The 25,896-nt window shown below is 56.6% G+C and overlaps 1 protein-coding gene across 1 annotated transcript; it reads right to left on the reverse strand.

Moving 5' to 3' along the window:
• Positions 1 to 8,074: 8,074 nt before the first annotated feature.
• On the reverse strand, positions 8,075 to 14,527 carry LOC132831215 (collagen alpha-2(V) chain-like). The gene is made up of 10 exons (XM_060849226.1): positions 14,321 to 14,527; positions 14,025 to 14,222; positions 13,228 to 13,493; positions 11,737 to 12,022; positions 11,441 to 11,638; positions 10,698 to 10,909; positions 10,343 to 10,595; positions 9,647 to 9,858; positions 9,265 to 9,544; positions 8,075 to 8,461 (listed from the first exon to the last, which is right to left on the reverse strand). Exons 1-10 carry the CDS (start codon positions 14,525 to 14,527, stop codon positions 8,075 to 8,077), a joined length of 2,499 nt encoding a protein of 832 aa, XP_060705209.1.
• Between the last annotated feature and the right edge of the window lie 11,369 nt (positions 14,528 to 25,896).

Below are 25,896 nucleotides of genomic sequence, written 5' to 3' on the forward strand. Positions count from 1 at the left end.
GACCCACTGGTCCCCGGTTTTACCTCAGGCCCCCTGGTCACTGGTGTTCCCTTTGGCCCACTGGTCACCGATGTTCCCTTTTGCCCACTGATTACCAGTGTTGTCTTTGACTCACTGGTCACTGGTGTTGCTTTTGACCCACTGGTCACCAGTGTTCCTGTTGGGCCCACTGGTCAACGGTATTACGTCTGACCCACTGATCATTAGTGTTCCCTTTGACCCACTGGTCATCAGTGTTCCCTTTGGCCCACTGGTCACTGGTTTTACTTTTGACCCACTGGTCATCGGTGTTCCCTTTGGCCCACTGGTCACTGGTTTTACTTTTGACCCACTGGTAATCGGTGTGCCTTTGACTCACTGGTCATCGATGTTCCCTTTGACACACTGGTCATCGGAGTTCTCTTTGACCCACTGGTCACTGGTGTTCCCTTTGGCCCACTGGTCATCAGTGTTCCTTTAGCCCATTGGTCACTGGTGTTCCCATTGGCCCACAGGTCACTGGTGTTCCCTTTGGCCCACTGGTCACCGGTGTTCCCTTTGGCCCACTGGACACTGGTGTTTCCTTTGGCCCACTGGTCACCGGTAAACCCTTTGGCCCACTGGTTCCCGGTGTTCCCTTTGACCTACTGGTTACCAGTGTCCCCTTTGGCCCACTGGTCACCGGTGTTACGTCTGACCCAGTGGTCATCAGTGTTCCCTTTGACCCATTGGTCATCGGTGTTCCCTTTGACCCAATGGTCATCGGTGTTTCCATTGGCCCACTGGTCACCAGTGTTCCCTATGGCTCACTGGTCACTGGTGTTCCCTTTGGCCCACTGGTCACCGATGTCCCCTTTGGCCCATCGGTCACTGGTGTTCTCTTTGGCCCACTGGGCACCAGTGCTCCTTTTGGCCCACTAGTCACTGGTGTTCCCTTTGACCCACTGGTCACCAGTGTTCCTTTTGGCCCACTGGTCAACAGTGTTACATATGACCCACTGGTCATCGCTGTTCCCTTTGACCCACTGGTCATCGGTGTTCCCTTTGGCCCACTGATCACTGGTTTTACTTTTGACCCACTGGTCATCAGTGTTCCCTTTGACCCACTGGTCATCGGTGTTTCCTTTGGCCCAATGGTCACTGGTGTTCCCATTGGCCCACTGGTCACCAGTGTTCCCTATGGCCCACTGGTCACTGGTGTTCTCTTTGGCCCAGTGTCACCAATGTCCCCTTTGGCCCACCGGTCACTGGTGTTCCCTTTGGCCCACTGGGCACCAGTGCTCCTTTTGGCCCACTGGTCTCCAGTGTTACATATGACCCACTGGTCATCGCTGTTCCCTTTGACCCACTGGTCATCGGTGTTCCCTTTGGCCCACTGGTCACTGGTTTTACTTTTGACCCACTGGTAATCGGTGTTGCCTTTGACCCACTGGTCATCGGTGTTCCCTTTGACACACTGGTCATTGGAGTTCTCTTTGACCCACTAGTCACTGGTGTTCCCTTTGGCCCACTGGTCATCAGTGTTCCTTTAGCCCATTGGTCACCGGTGTTTCCTTTGGCCCACTGGTCACCGTTGAACCCTTTGGCCCACTGGTTCCTGGTGTCCCCTTTGGCCCGCTGGTCACCAGTGCTCCTTTTGGCCCACTGGTCACCAGTGTTACGTCTGACCCAGTGTTCATCGGTGTTCCCTTTGACCCACTGTTCATCGGTGTTCCCTTTGACCCAATGGTCATCGGTGTTTCCATTGGCCCACTGGTCACCAGTGTTCCCTATGGCCCACTGGTCAGCGATATCCCCTTTGGCCCATCGGTCACTGGTGTTCCCTTTGGCCCACTGGGCACCAGTGCTCCTTTTGGCCCACTGGTCACTGGTGTTCCCTTTGACCCACTGGTCACTGGTGTTCCCATTGGCCCACTGGACATCGGTGTTCCCTTTGACCCACTGGTCATCAGTGTTCCCTTGGCCCATTGGTCACTGGTGTTCCCTTTGGGCCACTGGTCACTGGTGTTCCCTTTGGCCCTCTGGTCACCGGTGTTCCCATTGGACCACTGGATGTCGGGGTTCCCTTTGTCCCACTAGTCATCGGTGTTCTCTTTGACCCCCTGGTCCCCAGTGTTCCCTCTGGCCCATTGGTTTCCGGTGTTCTCTCAGGCCCACTGGTCACTGGTGTTCCCTTTGGCTCACTGGTCACCAATGTTACTTTGGCCCACTGGACACTGGTGTTCCTTTTGACCCACTGGTCACCGGTGTTCCCTATGGCCCACTGGTCCCCGGTGTTCCCTTTGGCCTGCTGGTCACCGGTGTTCCCTTTGGCCCACTGGTCACTGGTGTTCCCTTTGACCCACTGGTCACTGGTGTTCCCTTTGGCCCACTGGTCCCTGGTGTTCCCTTTGGCCCACTGGTCGCCGGTGTCCCCCTTGGCCCACTGGTCATCGGTGTTCCCTTTGGCCCACTGGGCCGCGGTGTTCCCTTTGGCCCACTGGTCATCGGTGTTCCATTTGACCCACTGGTCATCGGAATTCTCTTTGCCCCACAGGTCACCGATGTCCCCTTTGGCCCACCGGTCACTGGTGTTCCCTTTGGCCCATTGGTCACCGGTGTTCCCTTTGGCCCACCGGTCACTGGTGTTCCCTTTGGCCCAACGGTCACTGGTGTTCCCTTTGGCCCACTGGGCACCAGTGCTCCTTTTGGCCCACTGGTCACCGGTGTTACATATGACCCACTGGTCATCGCTGTTCCCTTTGACCCACTGGTCACCAGTTTCCCCTTTGACCCACTGGTCATCGGTGTTCCATTTGACCCACTGGTCATCGGAGTTCTCTTTGACCCACAGGTCACCGATGTCCCCTTTGGCCCACCGGTCACTGGTGTTCCCTATGGCCCATTGGTCACCGATGTTCCCTTTGGCCCACCGGTCACTGGTGTTCCCTTTGGCCCACTGGGCGCCAGTGCTCCTTTTGGCCCACTGGTCACCGGTGTTACATATGACCCACTGGTCATCGGTGTTCCCTTTGACCCACTGGTAACCAATGTCCCCATTTGGCCCACCGGTCACTGGTGTTCTCTTTGGCCCACTGGGCACCAGTGCTCCTTTTGTCCCATTGGTCACTGGTGTACTCTTTGACCCACTGGTCACTGGTGTTCCCATTGGCCCACTGGACATCGGTGTTCCCTTTGACCCACTGGTCATCAGTGTTCCTTTGGCCCATTGGTCACTGGTGTTCCCTTTGGGCCACTGGTCACTGGTGTTCCCATTGGACCACTGGATATCGGGGTTCCCTTTGACCCACTAGACATCGGTGTTCTCTTTGACCCCCTGGTCCCCAGTGTTCCCTCTGACCCATTGGTTTCCGGTGTTCCCTCAGGCCCACTGGTCACTGGTGTTCCCTTTGGCTCAATGGTCACCGATGTTACTTTGGCCCACTGGTCACCGGTGTTCCCAATGGCCCACTGGTCCCCGGTGTCCCCCTTGGCCGACTGGTCACTGGTGTTCTCTTTGGCCTACTGGTCACTGGTGTTCCCTTTGACCCACTGGTCACTGGTGTTCATTTGGCCCATTGGTCATCGGTGTTCCCTTTGGCCCACCGGTCACTGGTGTTCCCTTTGGCCCACTGGTCACTGGTGTTCCATTTGGCCTACTGGTCACCGGTGTTCCCTCTGGCCCACTGGTCGCCGGTGTCCCCCTTGGCCCACTGGTCATCGGTGTTCCCTTTGGCCCACTGGGCCGCGGTGTCCCCTTTGGCCCACTGGTCACCAGTTTCCCCTTTGACCCACTGGTAATCGGTGTTCCCTTTGACCCAATGGTCATCGGTGTTCCCTTTGACCCAATGGTCACTAGTGTTCCCATTGGCCCACTGGTCACTGGTGTTCTCTTTGGCCCAGGGTCACCAATGTCCCCTTTGGCCCACCGGTCACTGGTGCTCCCTTTGGCCCAATGGGCGCCAGTGCTCCTTTTGGCCCACTGGTCACCGGTGTTACATATGACCCACTGGTCACCGGTGTTCCCTTTGACCCACTGGTCGTCGGTGCTCCCTTTGGACCACTGGTCACTGGTTTTACTTTTGACCCACTGATCATCGGTGTTCCCTTTGGACCACTGGTCACTGGTGTTCCTTTTGGCCCACTGGTCACCGATGTCCCCTTTGGCCCACCGGTCACTGGTGTTCCCTATGGCCCACTGGTCACTGGTGTTCCCTTTGGCCCACTGGTCCCCGGTGTTCCCTCTGGCCCACTCATCGCCGGTGTGCCCATTGGCCCACTGGGCCACGGTGTTCGCTTTGGCCCACTGGTCATCAGAGTTCTCTTTGACCCACTGGTCACTAGTGTTCCCTTTGGCCCACTGGTCATCGTGTTCCCATTGGCCCATTGGACATCGGTGTTCCCTTTGACCTACTGGTCATCAGTGTTCCTTTAGCCCATTGGTCACCGGTGTTCCCTTTGGCCCACAGGTCACTGGTGAACCCTTTGGCCCACTGGTCCCCAGTGTCTCTTTTGGCCCACCGGTCACTGGTGTTCCCTTTGGCCCACTGGTCACTAGTGTTCCCTTTGGCCCACTGGTCACCAGTGTTCCTTTTGGCCCACTGGTCACCGGTGTTACGTCTGACCCACTGGTCATTGGTGTTCCCTTTGACCCACTGGTCACCGGTGTCCCCTTTTGCCCTCTGGTCACCAGTGATCCCATTGGCCCACTGGTCACCGATTTTACGTCTGACCCACTGGTCATTGGTGTTCCCTTTGACCCACTAGTCATTGGTGTTCTCTTTGACCCCCTGGTCACCGGTGTTCTCTATGGCCCACTGGCCCTCGGTGTTCCCTCTGGCCCGTTGGTTTCCGGTGTTCCCTCAGGCCCACTGGTCACTGGTGATCCCTTTGGCACATTGGTCACCGATGTTACTTTGGCCCACTGGTCCCCGGTTTTACCTCAGGCCCACTGGTCACTGGTGTTCCGTTTTGCCCACTGATTACCAGTGTTGCCTTTGACCCACTGGTCATCGATGTTCCCTTTGGCCCAATGGTCACTGGTGTTACTTTTGGCCCACTGATCACTGGTATTACGTCTGACCCACTGGTCATTGGTATTCCCTTTGACCCACTGGTCATCGGTGTTCCTTTGGCCCAATGGTCACTGGTGTTCCCTTTGGCCCACTGGTCCCCGGTGTTCCCTTTTGCCCACTGATTACCAGTGTTGCCTTTGACCCACTGGTCATCAATGTTCCCTTTGGCCCAATGGTCACTGGTGTTACTTTTGGCCCACAGATCACTGGTATTACGTCTGACCCACTGGTCATTGGTATTCCCTTTGACCCACTGGTCATCGGTGTTCCTTTGGCCCAATGGTCACTGGTGTTCCCTTTGGCCCACTGGGCACCAGTGCTCCTTTTGGCCCACTGGTCACCGGTGTTACATATGACCCACTGGTCATCGGTGTTCCCTTTGACCCACTGGTCATCGGTGTTCCTTTTGACCCACTGGTCATCGGTATTGCCTTTGACCCACTGGTCATCGGTGTTCCCTTTGACCCAATGGTCACTAGTGTTCCCATTGGCCCACTGGTCACTGTTGTTCTCTTTGGCCCTGTGTCACCAATATCCCCTTTGGCCCACCGGTCACTGGTGTTCCCTTTGGCCCACTGGGCACCAGTGCTCCTTTTGGCCCACTGGTCATCAGTGTTACATATGACCCACTGGTCATTGCTGTTCCCTTTGACCCACTGGTCATCGGTGTTCCCTTTGGCTCACTGGTCACTGGTTTTACTTTTGACCCACTGGTAATCGGTGTTGCCTTTAACCCACTGGTCATCGGTGTTCCCTTTGACACACTGGTCATTGGAGTTCTCTTTGACCCACTAGTCACTGGTGTTCCCTTTGGCCCACTGGTCATCAGTGTTCCTTTAGCCCATTGGTCACCGGTGTTTCCTTTGGCCCACTGGTCACCGTTGAACCCTTTGGCCCACTGGTTCCTGGTGTTCCCTTTGACCTACTGGTTACCAGTGTCCCCTTTGGCCCACTGGTCACCAGTGCTCCTTTTGGCCCACTGGTCACCGGTGTTGCGTCTGACCCAGTGTTCATCAGTGTTCCCTTTGACCCACTGGTCATCGCTGTTCCCTTTGACCCACTGGTCATCGGTGTTCCCTTTGGCCCACTGGTCACTGGTTTTACTTTTGACCCACTGGTAATCGGTGTTGCCTTTGACCCACTGGTCATCGGTGTTCCCTTTGACACACTGGTCATTGGAGTTCTCTTTGACCCACTAGTCACTGGTGTTCCCTTTGGCCCACTGGTCATCAGTGTTCCTTTAGCCCATTGGTCACCGGTGTTTCCTTTGGCCCACTGGTCACCGTTGAACCCTTTGGCCCACTGGTTCCTGGTGTCCCCTTTGGCCCGCTGGTCACCAGTGCTCCTTTTGGCCCACTGGTCTCCAGTGTTACATATGACCCACTGGTCATCGGTGTTCCCTTTGACACACTGGTCATTGGAGTTCTCTTTGACCCACTAGTCACTGGTGTTCCCTTTGGCCCACTGGTCATCAGTGATCCTTTAGCCCATTGGTCACCGGTGTTTCCTTTGGCCCACTGGTCACCGGTGAACCCTTTGGCCCACTGGTTCCTGGTGTTCCCTTTGACCTACTGGTTACCAGTGTCCCCTTTGGCCCACTGGTCACCAGTGCTCCTTTTGGCCCACTAGTCACCGGTGTTACGTCTGACCCAGTGTTCATCAGTGTTCCCTTTGACCCACTGGTCATCGGTGTTCCCTTTGACGCAATGGTCATGGGTGTTTCCATTGGCCCACTGGTCACCAGTGTTCCCTATGGTCCACTGGTCAGCGATGTCCCCTTTGGCCCATCGGTCACTGGTGTTCCCTTTGGCCCACTGGTCACCAGTACTCCTTTTGGACCAATGGTCACTGGTGTTCCCTTTGACCCACTGGTCACTGGTGTTCATTTGGCCCATTGGTCACTGGTGTTCCCTTTGGGCCACTGGTCACTGGTGTTCCCTTTGACCCTCTGGTCACCGGTGTTCCCATTGGACCACTGGATGTCGGGGTTCCCTTTGACCCACTAGTCATCGGTGTTCTCTTTGACCCCCTGGTCCCCAGTGTTCCCTCTGGCCCATTGGTTTCCGGTGTTCCCTCAGGCTCACTGGTCACTGGTGTTCCCTTTGGCTCACTGGTCACCGATGTTACTTTGGCCCACTGGACACTGGTGTTCCTTTTGTTCCACTGGTCACCGGTGTTCCCAATGGCCCACTGGTCCCCGGTGTTCCCTTTGGCCTGCTGGTCACCGGTGTTCCCTTTGGCCCACTGGTCACTGGTGTTCCCTTTGACCCACTGGTCATCGGTGTTCCCTTTGGCCCACTGGGCCGGGGTGTTCCCTTTGGCCCACTGGTCACCAGTTTCCCCTTTGACCCACTGGTCATCGGTGTTCCATTTGACCCACTGGTCATCGGAATTCTCTGACCCACAGGTCACCGATGTCCCCTTTGGCCCACCGGTCACCGGTGTTCCCTTTGGCCCATTGGTCACCGGTGTTCCCTTTGGCCCACTGGTCACCGGTGTTCTCTTTGGCCTACTGGTCACTGGTGTTCCCTTTGACCCACTGGTCACTGGTGTTCATTTGGCCCATTGGTCACTGGTGTCCCCTTTGGCCCACCGGTCACCGGTGTTCCCTTTGGCCCATTGGTCACCGGTGTTCCCTTTGGCCCACTGGTCACCGGTGTTCTCTTTGGCCTACTGGTCACTGGTGTTCCCTTTGGCCCACTGGTCACCGGTGTTCTCTTTGGCCTACTGGTCACTGGTGTTCCCTTTGGCCCACTGGTCACTGGTGTTCCATTTGGCCTACTGGTCACCGGTGTTCCCTTTGGCCCAACGGTCACTGGTGTTCCCTTTGGCCCACTGGGCACCAGTGCTCCTTTTGGCCCAATGGTCACCGGTGTTACATATGACCCACTGGTCATCGCTGTTCCCTTTGACCCACTGGTCATCGGTGTTTCCTTTGGCCTGCTGGTTACCGGTGTTCCCTTTGGCCCACTGGTCACTGGTGTTCCCTTTGACCCACTGGTCATCGGTGTTTCCATTGGCCCACTGGTCACCAGTGTTCCCTATGGCCAACTGGTCACTGGTGTTCTCGTTGGCCCAGTGTCACCAATGTCCCCTTTGGCCCACCGGTCATCGGTGTTTCCTTTTGGCCCACTGGTCACCAGTGTTACATATGACCCACTGGTCATCGGTGTTCCCTTTGGCCCACTGGTCACCGATGTCCCCTTTGGCCCACCGGTCACTGCCGTTCCCTTTGGCCCACTGGTCACCAGTGCTCCTTTTGTCCCATTGGTCACTGGTGTACTCTTTGACCCACTGGTCACTGGTGTTCCCATTGGCCCACTGGACATCGGTGTTCCCTTTGACCCACTGGTCATCAGTGTTCCTTTGGCCGATTGGTCACTGGTGTTCCCTTTGGGCCACTGGTCACTGGTTTTCCCATTGGACCACTGGATATCGGGGTTCCCTTTGACCCACTAGTCATCGGTGTTCTCTTTGACCCCCTGGTCCCCGGTGTTCCCTCTGGCCCATTGGTTTCCGGTGTTCCCTCAGGCCCACTGGTCACTGGTGTTCCCTTTGGCTCACTGGTCACCGATGTTACTTTGGCCCATTGGACACTGGTGTTCCCTTTGACCCACTGGTCACTGGTGTTCCCTTTGGCTCAATGGTCACCGATGTTACTTTGGCCCACTGGTCACCGGTGTTCCCAATGGCCCACTGGTCCCCGGTGTACCCCTTGGCCCACTGGTCACCGGTGTTCTCTTTGGCCTACTGGTCACTGATGTTCCCTTTGACCCACTGGTCACTGGTGTTCATTTGGCCCATTGGTCACTGGTGTTCCCTTTGGGCCACTGGTCACTGGTGTTCCCTTTGACCCTCTGGTCACTGGTGTTCCCATTGGACCACTGGATGTCGGGGTTCCCTTTGACCCACTAGTCATCGGTGTTCTCTTTGACCCACTGGTCTCCGGTGTTCCCTCAGGCCCACTGGTCACTGGTGTTCCCTTTGGCTCACTGGAAACCAATGTTACTTTGGCCCACTGGACACTGGTGTTCCTTTTGACCCACTGGTCACCGGTGTTCCCAATGGCCCACTGGTCCCCGGTGTTCCCTTTGGCCTGCTGGTCACCGGTGTTCCCTTTGGCCCACTGGTCACTGGTGTTCCCTTTGACCCACTGGTCACTGGTGTTCCCTTTGGCCCACTGGTCCCCGGTGTTCCCTCTGGCCCACTGGTCGCCGGTGTCCCCCTTTACCCACTGGTAATCGCTGTTCCCTTTGACCCAATGGTCATCGGAGTTCTCTCTGACCCACAGGTCACCGATGTCCCCTTTGGCCCATCGGTCACTGGTGTTCCCTTTGGCCCATTGGTCATCGGGGTTCCCTTTGGCCCACTGGTCACTGGTGTTCCCTTTGGCCCAATGGGCGCCAGTGCTCCTTTTGGCCCACTGGTCACCGGTGTTACATATGACCCACTGGTCACCGGTGTTCCCTTTGACCCACTGGTCGTCGGTGTTCCCTTTGGACCACTGGTCACTGGTTTTACTTTTGACCCACTGGTCATCGGTGTTCCCTGTGGACCACTGGTCACTGGTGTTCCTTTTGGCCCACTGGCCACCGATGTCCCCTTTGGCCCACCGGTCACTGGTGTTCCCTATGGCCCATTGGTCACTGGTGTTCCCTTTGGCCCACTGGTCCCCGGTGCTCCCTCTGGCCCACTCATCGCCGGTGTGCCCATTGGCCCACTGGGCCACGGTGTTCGCTTTGGCCCACTGGTCATCAGAGTTCTCTTTGACCCACTGGTCACCCGTGTTCCCATTGGCCCATTGGATATCGGTGTTCCCTTTGACCTACTGGTCATCAGTGTTCCTTTAGCCCATTGGTCACCGGTGTTCCCTTTGGCCCACAGGCCACTGGTGAACCCTTTGGCCCACTGGTCCCCAGTGTCTCTTTTGGCCCACCGGTCACTGGTGTTCCCTTTGGCTCACTGGAAACCAATGTTACTTTGGCCCACTGGACACTGGTGTTCCTTTTGACCCACTGGTCACCGGTGTTCCCAATGGCCCACTGGTCCCCGGTGTTCCCTTTGGCCTGCTGGTCACCGGTGTTCCCTTTGGCCCACTGGTCACTGGTGTTCCCTTTGACCCACTGGTCACTGGTGTTCCCTTTGGCCCACTGGTCCCCGGTGTTCCCTCTGGCCCACTGGTCGCCGGTGTCCCCCTTGGCCCACTGGTCATCGGTGTTCCCTTTGCCCCACTGGGCCGCGGTGTTCACTTTGGCCCACTGGTCACCAGTTTCCCCTTTGACCCACTGGTAATCGGTGTTCCCTTTGACCCAATGGTCATCGGAGTTCTCTTTGACCCACAGGTCACCGATGTCCCCTTTGGCCCATCGGTCACTGGTGTTCCCTTTGGCCCATTGGTCATCGGGGTTCCCTTTGGCCCACTGGTCACTGGTGTTCCCTTTGGCCCAATGGGCGCCAGTGCTCCTTTTGGCCCACTGGTCACCGGTGTTACATATGACCCACTGGTCACCGGTGTTCCCTTTGACCCACTGGTCGTCGGTGTTCCCTTTGGACCACTGGTCACTGGTTTTACTTTTGACCCACTGGTCATCGGTGTTCCCTGTGGACCACTGGTCACTGGTGTTCCTTTTGGCCCACTGGCCACCGATGTCCCCTTTGGCCCACCGGTCACTGGTGTTCCCTATGGCCCATTGGTCACTGGTGTTCCCTTTGGCCCACTGGTCCCCGGTGCTCCCTCTGGCCCACTCATCGCCGGTGTGCCCATTGGCCCACTGGGCCACGGTGTTCGCTTTGGCCCACTGGTCATCAGAGTTCTCTTTGACCCACTGGTCACCCGTGTTCCCATTGGCCCATTGGATATCGGTGTTCCCTTTGACCTACTGGTCATCAGTGTTCCTTTAGCCCATTGGTCACCGGTGTTCCCTTTGGCCCACAGGCCACTGGTGAACCCTTTGGCCCACTGGTCCCCAGTGTCTCTTTTGGCCCACCGGTCACTGGTGTTCCCTTTGGCCCACTGGTCACTGGTGTTCCCTTTGGATCACTGGTCACCAGTGTTCCTTTTGGCCCACTCGTCACCGGTGTTACGTCTGACCCACTGGTCATTGGTGTTCCCTTTGACCCACTGGTCACCGGTGTCCCCTTTTGCCCTCTGGTCACCAGTGATCCCATTGGCCCACTGGTCACCGATTTTACGTCTGACCCACTGGTCATTGGTGTTCCCTTTGACCCACTAGTCATTGGTGTTCTCTTTGATCTCCTGGTCACCGGTGTTCTCTTTGGCCCACTGGCCCTCGGTGTTCCCTCTGGCCCATTGGTTTCCGGTGTTCCCTCAGGCCCACTGGTCACTGGTGATCCCTTTGGCTCATTGGTCACCGATGTTACTTTGGTCCACTGGTCCCCGGTTTTACCTCAGGCCCACTGGTCACTGGTGTTCCCTTTGGCCCAATGGTCACTGGTGTTACTTTTGGCCCACTGATCACTGGTATTACGTCTGACCCACTGGTCATTGGTATTCCCTTTGACCCACTGGTCATCGGTGTTCCTTTGGCCCAATGGTCACTGGTGTTCCCTTTGGCCCACTGGGCACCAGTGCTCCTTTTGGCCCACTGGTCACCGGTGTTACATATGACCCACTGGTCATCGGTGTTCCCTTTGACCCACTGGTCACCGGTGTTCCCTTTGGCCCACTGGTCACTTGTTTTACTTTTGACCCACTGGTCATCAGTGTTCCCTTTGACCCAATGGTCATTGGTGTTCCCTTTGACCCAATGGTCACTAGTGTTCCCATTGGCCCACTGGTCACTGCCGTTCCCTTTGGCCCACTGGTCACCAGTGCTCCTTTTGTCCCATTGGTCACTGGTGTACTCTTTGACCCACTGGTCACTGTTGTTCCCATTGGCCCACTGGACATCGGTGTTCCCTTTGACCCACTGGTCATCAGTGTTCCTTTGGCCGATTGGTCACTGGTGTTCCCTTTGGGCCACTGGTCACTGGTTTTCCCATTGGACCACTGGATATCGGGGTTCCCTTTGACCCACTAGTCATCGGTGTTCTCTTTGACCCCCTGGTCCCCGGTGTTCCCTCTGGCCCATTGGTTTCCGGTGTTCCCTCAGGCCCACTGGTCACTGGTGTTCCCTTTGGCTCACTGGTCACCGATGTTACTTTGGCCCATTGGACACTGGTGTTCCCTTTGACCCACTGGTCACTGGTGTTCCCTTTGGCTCAATGGTCACCGATGTTACTTTGGCCCACTGGTCACCGGTGTTCCCAATGGCCCACTGGTCCCCGGTGTACCCCTTGGCCCACTGGTCACCGGTGTTCTCTTTGGCCTACTGGTCACTGATGTTCCCTTTGACCCACTGGTCACTGGTGTTCATTTGGCCCATTGGTCACTGGTGTTCCCTTTGGGCCACTGGTCACTGGTGTTCCCTTTGACCCTCTGGTCACTGGTGTTCCCATTGGACCACTGGATGTCGGGGTTCCCTTTGACCCACTAGTCATCGGTGTTCTCTTTGACCCCCTGGTCTCCGGTGTTCCCTCAGGCCCACTGGTCACTGGTGTTCCCTTTGGCTCACTGGTCACCAATGTTACTTTGGCCCACTGGACACTGGTGTTCCTTTTGACCCACTGGTCACCGGTGTTCCCAATGGCCCACTGGTCCCCGGTGTTCCCTTTGGCCTGCTGGTCACCGGTGTTCCCTTTGGCCCACTGGTCACTGGTGTTCCCTTTGACCCACTGGTCACCGGTGTTCCCTTTGGCCCACTGGTCCCCGGTGTTCCCTCTGGCCCACTGGTCGCCGGTGTCCCCCTTGGCCCACTGGTCATCGGTGTTCCCTTTGCCCCACTGGGCCACGGTGTTCACTTTGGCCCACTGGTCACCAGTTTCCCCTTTGACCCACTGGTAATCGGTGTTCCCTTTGACCCAATGGTCATCGGAGTTCTCTTTGACCCACAGGTCACCGATGTCCCCTTTGGCCCATCGGTCACTGGTGTTCCCTTTGGCCCATTGGTCATCGGGGTTCCCTTTGGCCCACTGGTCACTGGTGTTCCCTTTGGCCCAATGGGCGCCAGTGCTCCTTTTGGCCCACTGGTCACCGGTGTTACATATGACCCACTGGTCACCGGTGTTCCCTTTGACCCACTGGTCGTCGGTGTTCCCTTTGGCCCACTGGTCACTGGTTTTACTTTTGACCCACTGGTCATCGGTGTTCCCATTGGACCACTGGTTACTGGTGTTCCTTTTGGCCCACTGGTCACCGATGTCCCCTTTGGCCCACCGGTCACTGGTGTTCCCTATGGCCCATTGGTCACTGGTGTTCCCTTTGGCCCACTCATCGCCGGTGTGCCCATTGGCCCACTGGGCCACGGTGTTCGCTTTGGCCCACTGGTCATCAGAGTTCTCTTTGACCCACTGGTCACCCGTGTTCCCATTGGCCCATTGGATATCGGTGTTCCCTTTGACCTACTGGTCATCAGTGTTCCTTTAGCCCATTGGTCACCGGTGTTCCCTTTGGCCCACAGGTCACTGGTGAACCCTTTGGCCCACTGGTCCCCAGTGTCTCTTTTGGCCCACCGGTCACTGGTGTTCCCTTTGGCCCACTGGTCACTGGTGTTCCCTTTGGATCATTGGTCACCAGTGTTCCTTTTGGCCCACTCGTCACCGGTGTTACGTCTGACCCACTGGTCATTGGTGTTCCCTTTGACCCACTGGTCACCGGTGTCCCCTTTTGCCCTCTGGTCACCAGTGATCCCATTGGCCCACTGGTCACCGATTTTACGTCTGACCCACTGGTCATTGGTGTTCCCTTTGACCCACTAGTCATTGGTGTTCTCTTTGATCTCCTGGTCACCGGTGTTCTCTTTGGCCCACTGGCCCTCGGTGTTCCCTCTGGCCCATTGGTTTCCGGTGTTCCCTCAGGCCCACTGGTCACTGGTGATCCCTTTGACTCATTGGTCACCGATGTTACTTTGGCCCACTGGTCCCCGGTTTTACCTCAGGCCCACTGGTCACTGGTGTTCCCTTTGGCCCAATGGTCACTGGTGTTACTTTTGGCCCACTGATCACTGGTATTACGTCTGACCCACTGGTCATTGGTATTCCCTTTGACCCACTGGTCATCGGTGTTCCTTTGGCCCAATGGTCACTGGTGTTCCCTTTGGCCCACTGGGCACCAGTGCTCCTTTTGGCCCACTGGTCACCGGTGTTACATATGACCCACTGGTCATCGGTGTTCCCTTTGACCCACTGGTCACCGGTGTTCCCTTTGGCCCACTGATCACATGTTTTACTTTTGACCCACTGGTCATCAGTGTTCCCTTTGACCCAATGGTCATTGGTGTTCCCTTTGACCCAATGGTCACTAGTGTTCCCATTGGCCCACTGGTCACTGCCGTTCCCTTTGGCCCACTGGTCACCAGTGCTCCTTTTGTCCCATTGGTCACTGGTGTACTCTTTGACCCACTGGTCACTGTTGTTCCCATTGGCCCACTGGACATCGGTGTTCCCTTTGACCCACTGGTCATCAGTGTTCCTTTGGCCGATTGGTCACTGGTGTTCCCTTTGGGCCACTGGTCACTGGTTTTCCCATTGGACCACTGGATATCGGGGTTCCCTTTGACCCACTAGTCATCGGTGTTCTCTTTGACCCCCTGGTCCCCGGTGTTCCCTCTGGCCCATTGGTTTCCGGTGTTCCCTCAGGCCCACTGGTCACTGGTGTTCCCTTTGGCTCACTGGTCACCGATGTTACTTTGGCCCATTGGACACTGGTGTTCCCTTTGACCCACTGGTCACTGGTGTTCCCTTTGGCTCAATGATCACCGATGTTACTTTGGCCCACTGGTCACCGGTGTTCCCAATGGCCCACTGGTCCCCGGTGTACCCCTTGGCCCACTGGTCACCGGTGTTCTCTTTGGCCTACTGGTCACTGATGTTCCCTTTGACCCACTGGTCACTGGTGTTCATTTGGCCCATTGGTCACTGGTGTTCCCTTTGGGCCACTGGTCACTGGTGTTCCCTTTGACCCTCTGGTCACTGGTGTTCCCATTGGACCACTGGATGTCGGGGTTCCCTTTGACCCACTAGTCATCGGTGTTCTCTTTGACCCCCTGGTCTCCGGTGTTCCCTCAGGCCCACTGGTCACTGGTGTTCCCTTTGGCTCACTGGTCACCAATGTTACTTTGGCCCACTGGACACTGGTGTTCCTTTTGACCCACTGGTCACCGGTGTTCCCAATGGCCCACTGGTCCCCGGTGTTCCCTTTGGCCTGCTGGTCACCGGTGTTCCCTTTGGCCCACTGGTCACTGGTGTTCCCTTTGACCCACTGGTCACCGGTGTTCCCTTTGGCCCACTGGTCCCCGGTGTTCCCTCTGGCCCACTGGTCGCCGGTGTCCCCCTTGGCCCACTGGTCATCGGTGTTCCCTTTGCCCCACTGGGCCACGGTGTTCACTTTGGCCCACTGGTCACCAGTTTCCCCTTTGACCCACTGGTAATCGGTGTTCCCTTTGACCCAATGGTCATCGGAGTTCTCTTTGACCCACAGGTCACCGATGTCCCCTTTGGCCCATCGGTCACTGGTGTTCCCTTTGGCCCATTGGTCATCGGGGTTCCCTTTGGCCCACTGGTCACTGGTGTTCCCTTTGGCCCAATGGGCGCCAGTGCTCCTTTTGGCCCACTGGTCACCGGTGTTACATATGACCCACTGGTCACCGGTGTTCCCTTTGACCCACTGGTCGTCGGTGTTCCCTTTGGCCCACTGGTCACTGGTTTTACTTTTGACCCACTGGTCATCGGTGTTCCCATTGGACCACTGGTTACTGGTGTTCCTTTTGGCCCACTGGTCACCGATGTCCCCTTTGGCCCACCGGTCACTGGTGTTCCCTATGGCCCATTGGTCACTGGTGTTCCCTTTGGCCCACTCATCGCCGGTGTGCCCATTGGCCCACTGGGCCACGGTGTTCGCTTTGGCCCACTGGTCATCAGAGTTCTCTTTGACCCACTGGTCACCCGTGTTCCCATTGGCCCATTGGATATCGGTGTTCCCTTTGACCTACTGGTCATCAGTGTTCCTTTAGCCCATTGGTCACCGGTGTTCCCTTTGGCCCACAGGTCACTGGTGAACCCTTTGGCCCACTGGTCCCCAGTGTCTCTTTTGGCCCACCGGTCACTGGTGTTCCCTTTGGCCCACTGGTCACTGGTGTTCCCTTTGGATCATTGGTCACCAGTGTTCCTTTTGGCCCACTCGTCACCGGTGTTACGTCTGACCCACTGGTCATTGGTGTTCCCTTTGACCCACTGGTCACCGGTGTCCCCTTTTGCCCTCTGGTCACCAGTGATCCCATTGGCCCACTGGTCACCGATTTTACGTCTGACCCACTGGTCATTGGTGTTCCCCTTGACCCACTAGTCATTGGTGTTCTCTTTGACCTCCTGGTCACCGGTGTTCTCTTTGGCCCACTGGCCCTCGGTGTTCCCTCTGGCCCATTGGTTTCCGGTGTTCCCTCAGGCCCACTGGTCACTGGTGATCCCTTTGGCTCATTGATCACCGATGTTACTTTGGCCCACTGGTCCCCGGTTTTACCTCAGGCCCACTGGTCACTGGTGTTCCCTTTGGCCCAATGGTCACTGGTGTTACTTTTGGCCCACTGATCACTGGTATTACGTCTGACCCACTGGTCATTGGTATTCCCTTTGACCCACTGGTCATCGGTGTTCCTTTGGCCCAATGGTCACTGGTGTTCCCTTTGGCCCACTGGGCACCAGTGCTCCTTTTGGCCCACTGGTCACCGGTGTTACATATGACCCACTGGTCATCGGTGTTCCCTTTGACCCACTGGTCACCGGTGTTCCCTTTGGCCCACTGGTCACTTGCTTTACTTTTGACCCACTGGTCATCGGTGTTCCCTTTGACCCAATGGTCATTGGTGTTCCCTTTGACCCAATGGTCACTAGTGTTCCCATTGGCCCACTGGTCACTGGTGTTCTCTTTGGCCCATGGTCACCAATGTCCCCTTTGGCCCACTGGTCACTGGTGTTCCCTTTGGCCCACTGGGCGCCAGTGCTCCTTTTCGCCCACTGGTCACCGGTGTTACATATGACCCACTGGTCATCGATGTTCCCTTTGGCCCAATGGTCACTGGTGTTACCTTTGGCCCACTGATCACTGGTATTATGTCTGACCCACTAGTCATTGGTGTTCCCTTTGACCCACTGGTCATCGGTGTTCCTTTGGCCCAATGGTCACTGGTGTTCCCATTGGCCCACTGGGCACCAGTGCTCCTTTTGGCCCACTGGTCTCCAGTGTTACATATGACACACTGGTCATCGGTGTTCCCTTTGACCCATTGGTCATCGGTGTTCCCTTTGACACACTGGTCATTGGAGTTCTCTTTGACCCACTAGTCACTGGTGTTCCCTTTGGCCCACTGGTCATCAGTGTTCCTTTAGCCCATTGGTCACCGGTGTTTCCTTTGGCCCACTGGTCACCAGTGAACCCTTTGGCCCACTGGTTCCTGGTGTTCCCTTTGACCTACTGGTTACCAGTGTCCCCTTTGGCCCACTGGTCACCAGTGCTCCTTTTGGCCCACTGGTCACCGGTGTTACGTCTGACCCAGTGTTCATCAGTGTTCCCTTTGACCCACTGGTCATCGGTGTTCCCTTTGACCCAATGGTCATGGGTGTTTCCATTGGCCCACTGGTCACCAGTGTTCCCTATGGTCCACTGGTCAGCGATGTCCCCTTTGGCCCATCGGTCACTGGTGTTCCCTTTGGCCCACTGGTCACCAGTACTCCTTTTGGCCCACTGGTCATCGGTGTTCCCTTTGGCCCACTGGTCACTGGTTTTACTTTTGACCCACTGGTAATCGGTGTTCCCTTTTACCCAATGGTCATCGGTGTTCGCTTTGACCCAATGGTCACTAGTGTTCCCATTGGCCCACTGGTCACTGGTGTTCTCTTTGGCCCAGGGTCACCAATGTCCCCTTTGGCCCACTGGTCACTGGTGTTCCATTTGGCCCACTGGCCACCAGTTATCCTTTTGGCCCACTGGTCACCGGTGTTCCATATGAACCAATGGTCATCGGTGTTCCCTTTGGCACACTGGTGATCGGTGTTCCCTTTGACCCACCGGTCACTGGTTTTACTTTTGACCCACTGGTCATTGGTGTTCCCTTTGACACACTGGTCATCGGAGTTCTCTTTGACCCACTGGTCACTGGTGTTCCCTTTGGCCCACTGGTCATCAGTGTTCCTTTAGCCCATTGGTCACTGGTGTTCCCATTGGCCCACAGGTCACTGGTGTTCCCTTTGGCCCACTGGTCACCGGTGTTCCCTTTGGCCCACTGGACACTGGTGTTTCCTTTGGCCCACTGGTCACCGGTAAACCCTTTGGCCCACTGGTTCCCGGTGTTCCCTTTGACCTACTGGTTACCAGTGTCCCCTTTGGCCCACTGGTCACCGGTGTTACGTCTGACCCAGTGGTCATCAGTGTTCCCTTTGACCCATTGGTCATCGGTGTTCCCTTTGACCCAATGGTCATCGGTGTTTCCATTGGCCCACTGGTCACCAGTGTTCCCTATGGCTCACTGGTCACTGGTGTTCCCTTTGGCCCACTGGTCACCGATGTCCCCTTTGGCCCATCGGTCACTGGTGTTCTCTTTGGCCCACTGGGCACCAGTGCTCCTTTTGGCCCACTAGTCACTGGTGTTCCCTTTGACCCACTGGTCACCAGTGTTCCTTTTGGCCCACTGGTCAACAGTGTTACATATGACCCACTGGTCATCGCTGTTCCCTTTGACCCACTGGTCATCGGTGTTCCCTTTGGCCCACTGATCACTGGTTTTACTTTTGACCCACTGGTCATCAGTGTTCCCTTTGACCCACTGGTCATCGGTGTTTCCTTTGGCCCAATGGTCACTGGTGTTCCCATTGGCCCACTGGTCACCAGTGTTCCCTATGGCCCACTGGTCACTGGTGTTCTCTTTGGCCCAGTGTCACCAATGTCCCCTTTGGCCCACCGGTCACTGGTGTTCCCTTTGGCCCACTGGGCACCAGTGCTCCTTTTGGCCCACTGGTCTCCAGTGTTACATATGACCCACTGGTCATCGCTGTTCCCTTTGACCCACTGGTCATCGGTGTTCCCTTTGGCCCACTGGTCACTGGTTTTACTTTTGACCCACTGGTAATCGGTGTTGCCTTTGACCCACTGGTCATCGGTGTTCCCTTTGACACACTGGTCATTGGAGTTCTCTTTGACCCACTAGTCACTGGTGTTCCCTTTGGCCCACTGGTCATCAGTGTTCCTTTAGCCCATTGGTCACCGGTGTTTCCTTTGGCCCACTGGTCACCGTTGAACCCTTTGGCCCACTGGTTCCTGGTGTCCCCTTTGGCCCGCTGGTCACCAGTGCTCCTTTTGGCCCACTGGTCACCAGTGTTACGTCTGACCCAGTGTTCATCGGTGTTCCCTTTGACCCACTGTTCATCGGTGTTCCCTTTGACCCAATGGTCATCGGTGTTTCCATTGGCCCACTGGTCACCAGTGTTCCCTATGGCCCACTGGTCAGCGATATCCCCTTTGGCCCATCGGTCACTGGTGTTCCCTTTGGCCCACTGGGCACCAGTGCTCCTTTTGGCCCACTGGTCACTGGTGTTCCCTTTGACCCACTGGTCACTGGTGTTCCCATTGGCCCACTGGACATCGGTGTTCCCTTTGACCCACTGGTCATCAGTGTTCCCTTGGCCCATTGGTCACTGGTGTTCCCTTTGGGCCACTGGTCACTGGTGTTCCCTTTGGCCCTCTGGTCACCGGTGTTCCCATTGGACCACTGGATGTCGGGGTTCCCTTTGTCCCACTAGTCATCGGTGTTCTCTTTGACCCCCTGGTCCCCAGTGTTCCCTCTGGCCCATTGGTTTCCGGTGTTCTCTCAGGCCCACTGGTCACTGGTGTTCCCTTTGGCTCACTGGTCACCAATGTTACTTTGGCCCACTGGACACTGGTGTTCCTTTTGACCCACTGGTCACCGGTGTTCCCTATGGCCCACTGGTCCCCGGTGTTCCCTTTGGCCTGCTGGTCACCGGTGTTCCCTTTGGCCCACTGGTCACTGGTGTTCCCTTTGACCCACTGGTCACTGGTGTTCCCTTTGGCCCACTGGTCCCTGGTGTTCCCTTTGGCCCACTGGTCGCCGGTGTCCCCCTTGGCCCACTGGTCATCGGTGTTCCCTTTGGCCCACTGGGCCGCGGTGTTCCCTTTGGCCCACTGGTCATCGGTGTTCCATTTGACCCACTGGTCATCGGAATTCTCTTTGCCCCACAGGTCACCGATGTCCCCTTTGGCCCACCGGTCACTGGTGTTCCCTTTGGCCCATTGGTCACCGGTGTTCCCTTTGGCCCACCGGTCACTGGTGTTCCCTTTGGCCCAACGGTCACTGGTGTTCCCTTTGGCCCACTGGGCACCAGTGCTCCTTTTGGCCCACTGGTCACCGGTGTTACATATGACCCACTGGTCATCGCTGTTCCCTTTGACCCACTGGTCACCAGTTTCCCCTTTGACCCACTGGTCATCGGTGTTCCATTTGACCCACTGGTCATCGGAGTTCTCTTTGACCCACAGGTCACCGATGTCCCCTTTGGCCCACCGGTCACTGGTGTTCCCTATGGCCCATTGGTCACCGATGTTCCCTTTGGCCCACCGGTCACTGGTGTTCCCTTTGGCCCACTGGGCGCCAGTGCTCCTTTTGGCCCACTGGTCACCGGTGTTACATATGACCCACTGGTCATCGGTGTTCCCTTTGACCCACTGGTAACCAATGTCCCCATTTGGCCCACCGGTCACTGGTGTTCTCTTTGGCCCACTGGGCACCAGTGCTCCTTTTGTCCCATTGGTCACTGGTGTACTCTTTGACCCACTGGTCACTGGTGTTCCCATTGGCCCACTGGACATCGGTGTTCCCTTTGACCCACTGGTCATCAGTGTTCCTTTGGCCCATTGGTCACTGGTGTTCCCTTTGGGCCACTGGTCACTGGTGTTCCCATTGGACCACTGGATATCGGGGTTCCCTTTGACCCACTAGACATCGGTGTTCTCTTTGACCCCCTGGTCCCCAGTGTTCCCTCTGACCCATTGGTTTCCGGTGTTCCCTCAGGCCCACTGGTCACTGGTGTTCCCTTTGGCTCAATGGTCACCGATGTTACTTTGGCCCACTGGTCACCGGTGTTCCCAATGGCCCACTGGTCCCCGGTGTCCCCCTTGGCCGACTGGTCACTGGTGTTCTCTTTGGCCTACTGGTCACTGGTGTTCCCTTTGACCCACTGGTCACTGGTGTTCATTTGGCCCATTGGTCATCGGTGTTCCCTTTGGCCCACCGGTCACTGGTGTTCCCTTTGGCCCACTGGTCACTGGTGTTCCATTTGGCCTACTGGTCACCGGTGTTCCCTCTGGCCCACTGGTCGCCGGTGTCCCCCTTGGCCCACTGGTCATCGGTGTTCCCTTTGGCCCACTGGGCCGCGGTGTCCCCTTTGGCCCACTGGTCACCAGTTTCCCCTTTGACCCACTGGTAATCGGTGTTCCCTTTGACCCAATGGTCATCGGTGTTCCCTTTGACCCAATGGTCACTAGTGTTCCCATTGGCCCACTGGTCACTGGTGTTCTCTTTGGCCCAGGGTCACCAATGTCCCCTTTGGCCCACCGGTCACTGGTGCTCCCTTTGGCCCAATGGGCGCCAGTGCTCCTTTTGGCCCACTGGTCACCGGTGTTACATATGACCCACTGGTCACCGGTGTTCCCTTTGACCCACTGGTCGTCGGTGCTCCCTTTGGACCACTGGTCACTGGTTTTACTTTTGACCCACTGATCATCGGTGTTCCCTTTGGACCACTGGTCACTGGTGTTCCTTTTGGCCCACTGGTCACCGATGTCCCCTTTGGCCCACCGGTCACTGGTGTTCCCTATGGCCCACTGGTCACTGGTGTTCCCTTTGGCCCACTGGTCCCCGGTGTTCCCTCTGGCCCACTCATCGCCGGTGTGCCCATTGGCCCACTGGGCCACGGTGTTCGCTTTGGCCCACTGGTCATCAGAGTTCTCTTTGACCCACTGGTCACTAGTGTTCCCTTTGGCCCACTGGTCATCGTGTTCCCATTGGCCCATTGGACATCGGTGTTCCCTTTGACCTACTGGTCATCAGTGTTCCTTTAGCCCATTGGTCACCGGTGTTCCCTTTGGCCCACAGGTCACTGGTGAACCCTTTGGCCCACTGGTCCCCAGTGTCTCTTTTGGCCCACCGGTCACTGGTGTTCCCTTTGGCCCACTGGTCACTAGTGTTCCCTTTGGCCCACTGGTCACCAGTGTTCCTTTTGGCCCACTGGTCACCGGTGTTACGTCTGACCCACTGGTCATTGGTGTTCCCTTTGACCCACTGGTCACCGGTGTCCCCTTTTGCCCTCTGGTCACCAGTGATCCCATTGGCCCACTGGTCACCGATTTTACGTCTGACCCACTGGTCATTGGTGTTCCCTTTGACCCACTAGTCATTGGTGTTCTCTTTGACCCCCTGGTCACCGGTGTTCTCTATGGCCCACTGGCCCTCGGTGTTCCCTCTGGCCCGTTGGTTTCCGGTGTTCCCTCAGGCCCACTGGTCACTGGTGATCCCTTTGGCACATTGGTCACCGATGTTACTTTGGCCCACTGGTCCCCGGTTTTACCTCAGGCCCACTGGTCACTGGTGTTCCGTTTTGCCCACTGATTACCAGTGTTGCCTTTGACCCACTGGTCATCGATGTTCCCTTTGGCCCAATGGTCACTGGTGTTACTTTTGGCCCACTGATCACTGGTATTACGTCTGACCCACTGGTCATTGGTATTCCCTTTGACCCACTGGTCATCGGTGTTCCTTTGGCCCAATGGTCACTGGTGTTCCCTTTGGCCCACTGGTCCCCGGTGTTCCCTTTTGCCCACTGATTACCAGTGTTGCCTTTGACCCACTGGTCATCAATGTTCCCTTTGGCCCAATGGTCACTGGTGTTACTTTTGGCCCACAGATCACTGGTATTACGTCTGACCCACTGGTCATTGGTATTCCCTTTGACCCACTGGTCATCGGTGTTCCTTTGGCCCAATGGTCACTGGTGTTCCCTTTGGCCCACTGGGCACCAGTGCTCCTTTTGGCCCACTGGTCACCGGTGTTACATATGACCCACTGGTCATCGGTGTTCCCTTTGACCCACTGGTCATCGGTGTTCCTTTTGACCCACTGGTCATCGGTATTGCCTTTGACCCACTGGTCATCGGTGTTCCCTTTGACCCAATGGTCACTAGTGTTCCCATTGGCCCACTGGTCACTGTTGTTCTCTTTGGCCCTGTGTCACCAATATCCCCTTTGGCCCACCGGTCACTGGTGTTCCCTTTGGCCCACTGGGCACCAGTGCTCCTTTTGGCCCACTGGTCATCAGTGTTACATATGACCCACTGGTCATTGCTGTTCCCTTTGACCCACTGGTCATCGGTGTTCCCTTTGGCTCACTGGTCACTGGTTTTACTTTTGACCCACTGGTAATCGGTGTTGCCTTTAACCCACTGGTCATCGGTGTTCCCTTTGACACACTGGTCATTGGAGTTCTCTTTGACCCACTAGTCACTGGTGTTCCCTTTGGCCCACTGGTCATCAGTGTTCCTTTAGCCCATTGGTCACCGGTGTTTCCTTTGGCCCACTGGTCACCGTTGAACCCTTTGGCCCACTGGTTCCTGGTGTTCCCTTTGACCTACTGGTTACCAGTGTCCCCTTTGGCCCACTGGTCACCAGTGCTCCTTTTGGCCCACTGGTCACCGGTGTTGCGTCTGACCCAGTGTTCATCAGTGTTCCCTTTGACCCACTGGTCATCGCTGTTCCCTTTGACCCACTGGTCATCGGTGTTCCCTTTGGCCCACTGGTCACTGGTTTTACTTTTGACCCACTGGTAATCGGTGTTGCCTTTGACCCACTGGTCATCGGTGTTCCCTTTGACACACTGGTCATTGGAGTTCTCTTTGACCCACTAGTCACTGGTGTTCCCTTTGGCCCACTGGTCATCAGTGTTCCTTTAGCCCATTGGTCACCGGTGTTTCCTTTGGCCCACTGGTCACCGTTGAACCCTTTGGCCCACTGGTTCCTGGTGTCCCCTTTGGCCCGCTGGTCACCAGTGCTCCTTTTGGCCCACTGGTCTCCAGTGTTACATATGACCCACTGGTCATCGGTGTTCCCTTTGACACACTGGTCATTGGAGTTCTCTTTGACCCACTAGTCACTGGTGTTCCCTTTGGCCCACTGGTCATCAGTGATCCTTTAGCCCATTGGTCACCGGTGTTTCCTTTGGCCCACTGGTCACCGGTGAACCCTTTGGCCCACTGGTTCCTGGTGTTCCCTTTGACCTACTGGTTACCAGTGTCCCCTTTGGCCCACTGGTCACCAGTGCTCCTTTTGGCCCACTAGTCACCGGTGTTACGTCTGACCCAGTGTTCATCAGTGTTCCCTTTGACCCACTGGTCATCGGTGTTCCCTTTGACGCAATGGTCATGGGTGTTTCCATTGGCCCACTGGTCACCAGTGTTCCCTATGGTCCACTGGTCAGCGATGTCCCCTTTGGCCCATCGGTCACTGGTGTTCCCTTTGGCCCACTGGTCACCAGTACTCCTTTTGGACCAATGGTCACTGGTGTTCCCTTTGACCCACTGGTCACTGGTGTTCATTTGGCCCATTGGTCACTGGTGTTCCCTTTGGGCCACTGGTCACTGGTGTTCCCTTTGACCCTCTGGTCACCGGTGTTCCCATTGGACCACTGGATGTCGGGGTTCCCTTTGACCCACTAGTCATCGGTGTTCTCTTTGACCCCCTGGTCCCCAGTGTTCCCTCTGGCCCATTGGTTTCCGGTGTTCCCTCAGGCTCACTGGTCACTGGTGTTCCCTTTGGCTCACTGGTCACCGATGTTACTTTGGCCCACTGGACACTGGTGTTCCTTTTGTTCCACTGGTCACCGGTGTTCCCAATGGCCCACTGGTCCCCGGTGTTCCCTTTGGCCTGCTGGTCACCGGTGTTCCCTTTGGCCCACTGGTCACTGGTGTTCCCTTTGACCCACTGGTCATCGGTGTTCCCTTTGGCCCACTGGGCCGGGGTGTTCCCTTTGGCCCACTGGTCACCAGTTTCCCCTTTGACCCACTGGTCATCGGTGTTCCATTTGACCCACTGGTCATCGGAATTCTCTGACCCACAGGTCACCGATGTCCCCTTTGGCCCACCGGTCACCGGTGTTCCCTTTGGCCCATTGGTCACCGGTGTTCCCTTTGGCCCACTGGTCACCGGTGTTCTCTTTGGCCTACTGGTCACTGGTGTTCCCTTTGACCCACTGGTCACTGGTGTTCATTTGGCCCATTGGTCACTGGTGTCCCCTTTGGCCCACCGGTCACCGGTGTTCCCTTTGGCCCATTGGTCACCGGTGTTCCCTTTGGCCCACTGGTCACCGGTGTTCTCTTTGGCCTACTGGTCACTGGTGTTCCCTTTGGCCCACTGGTCACCGGTGTTCTCTTTGGCCTACTGGTCACTGGTGTTCCCTTTGGCCCACTGGTCACTGGTGTTCCATTTGGCCTACTGGTCACCGGTGTTCCCTTTGGCCCAACGGTCACTGGTGTTCCCTTTGGCCCACTGGGCACCAGTGCTCCTTTTGGCCCAATGGTCACCGGTGTTACATATGACCCACTGGTCATCGCTGTTCCCTTTGACCCACTGGTCATCGGTGTTTCCTTTGGCCTGCTGGTTACCGGTGTTCCCTTTGGCCCACTGGTCACTGGTGTTCCCTTTGACCCACTGGTCATCGGTGTTTCCATTGGCCCACTGGTCACCAGTGTTCC

The sequence above is a fragment of the Hemiscyllium ocellatum genome, chromosome 33, assembly GCF_020745735.1.
Source record: "Hemiscyllium ocellatum isolate sHemOce1 chromosome 33, sHemOce1.pat.X.cur, whole genome shotgun sequence".
NCBI lineage: Eukaryota > Metazoa > Chordata > Chondrichthyes > Orectolobiformes > Hemiscylliidae > Hemiscyllium > Hemiscyllium ocellatum.

What these genes read in the sequence shown, in the direction of transcription:
- LOC132831215 (XM_060849226.1), bottom strand. Translation starts at nt 14,527, where the DNA reads ATGTCCAGTGGGCCAATGGGAACAACAGTGACCAGTGGGTCAAAGAGT. An exon ending in TGATGACCAGTGGGTCAAAA is followed by an intron (nt 14,223 to 14,320) that starts GTAAAACATGTG and finishes ACCGGTGACCAG; the next exon opens with TGGGCCAAAAGGAGCACTGG. An exon ending in AGAACTCCGATGACCATTGG is followed by an intron (nt 9,859 to 10,342) that starts GTCAAAGGGAAC and finishes GATGACCAGTAG; the next exon opens with GTCAAAGGGAACACCGATAT.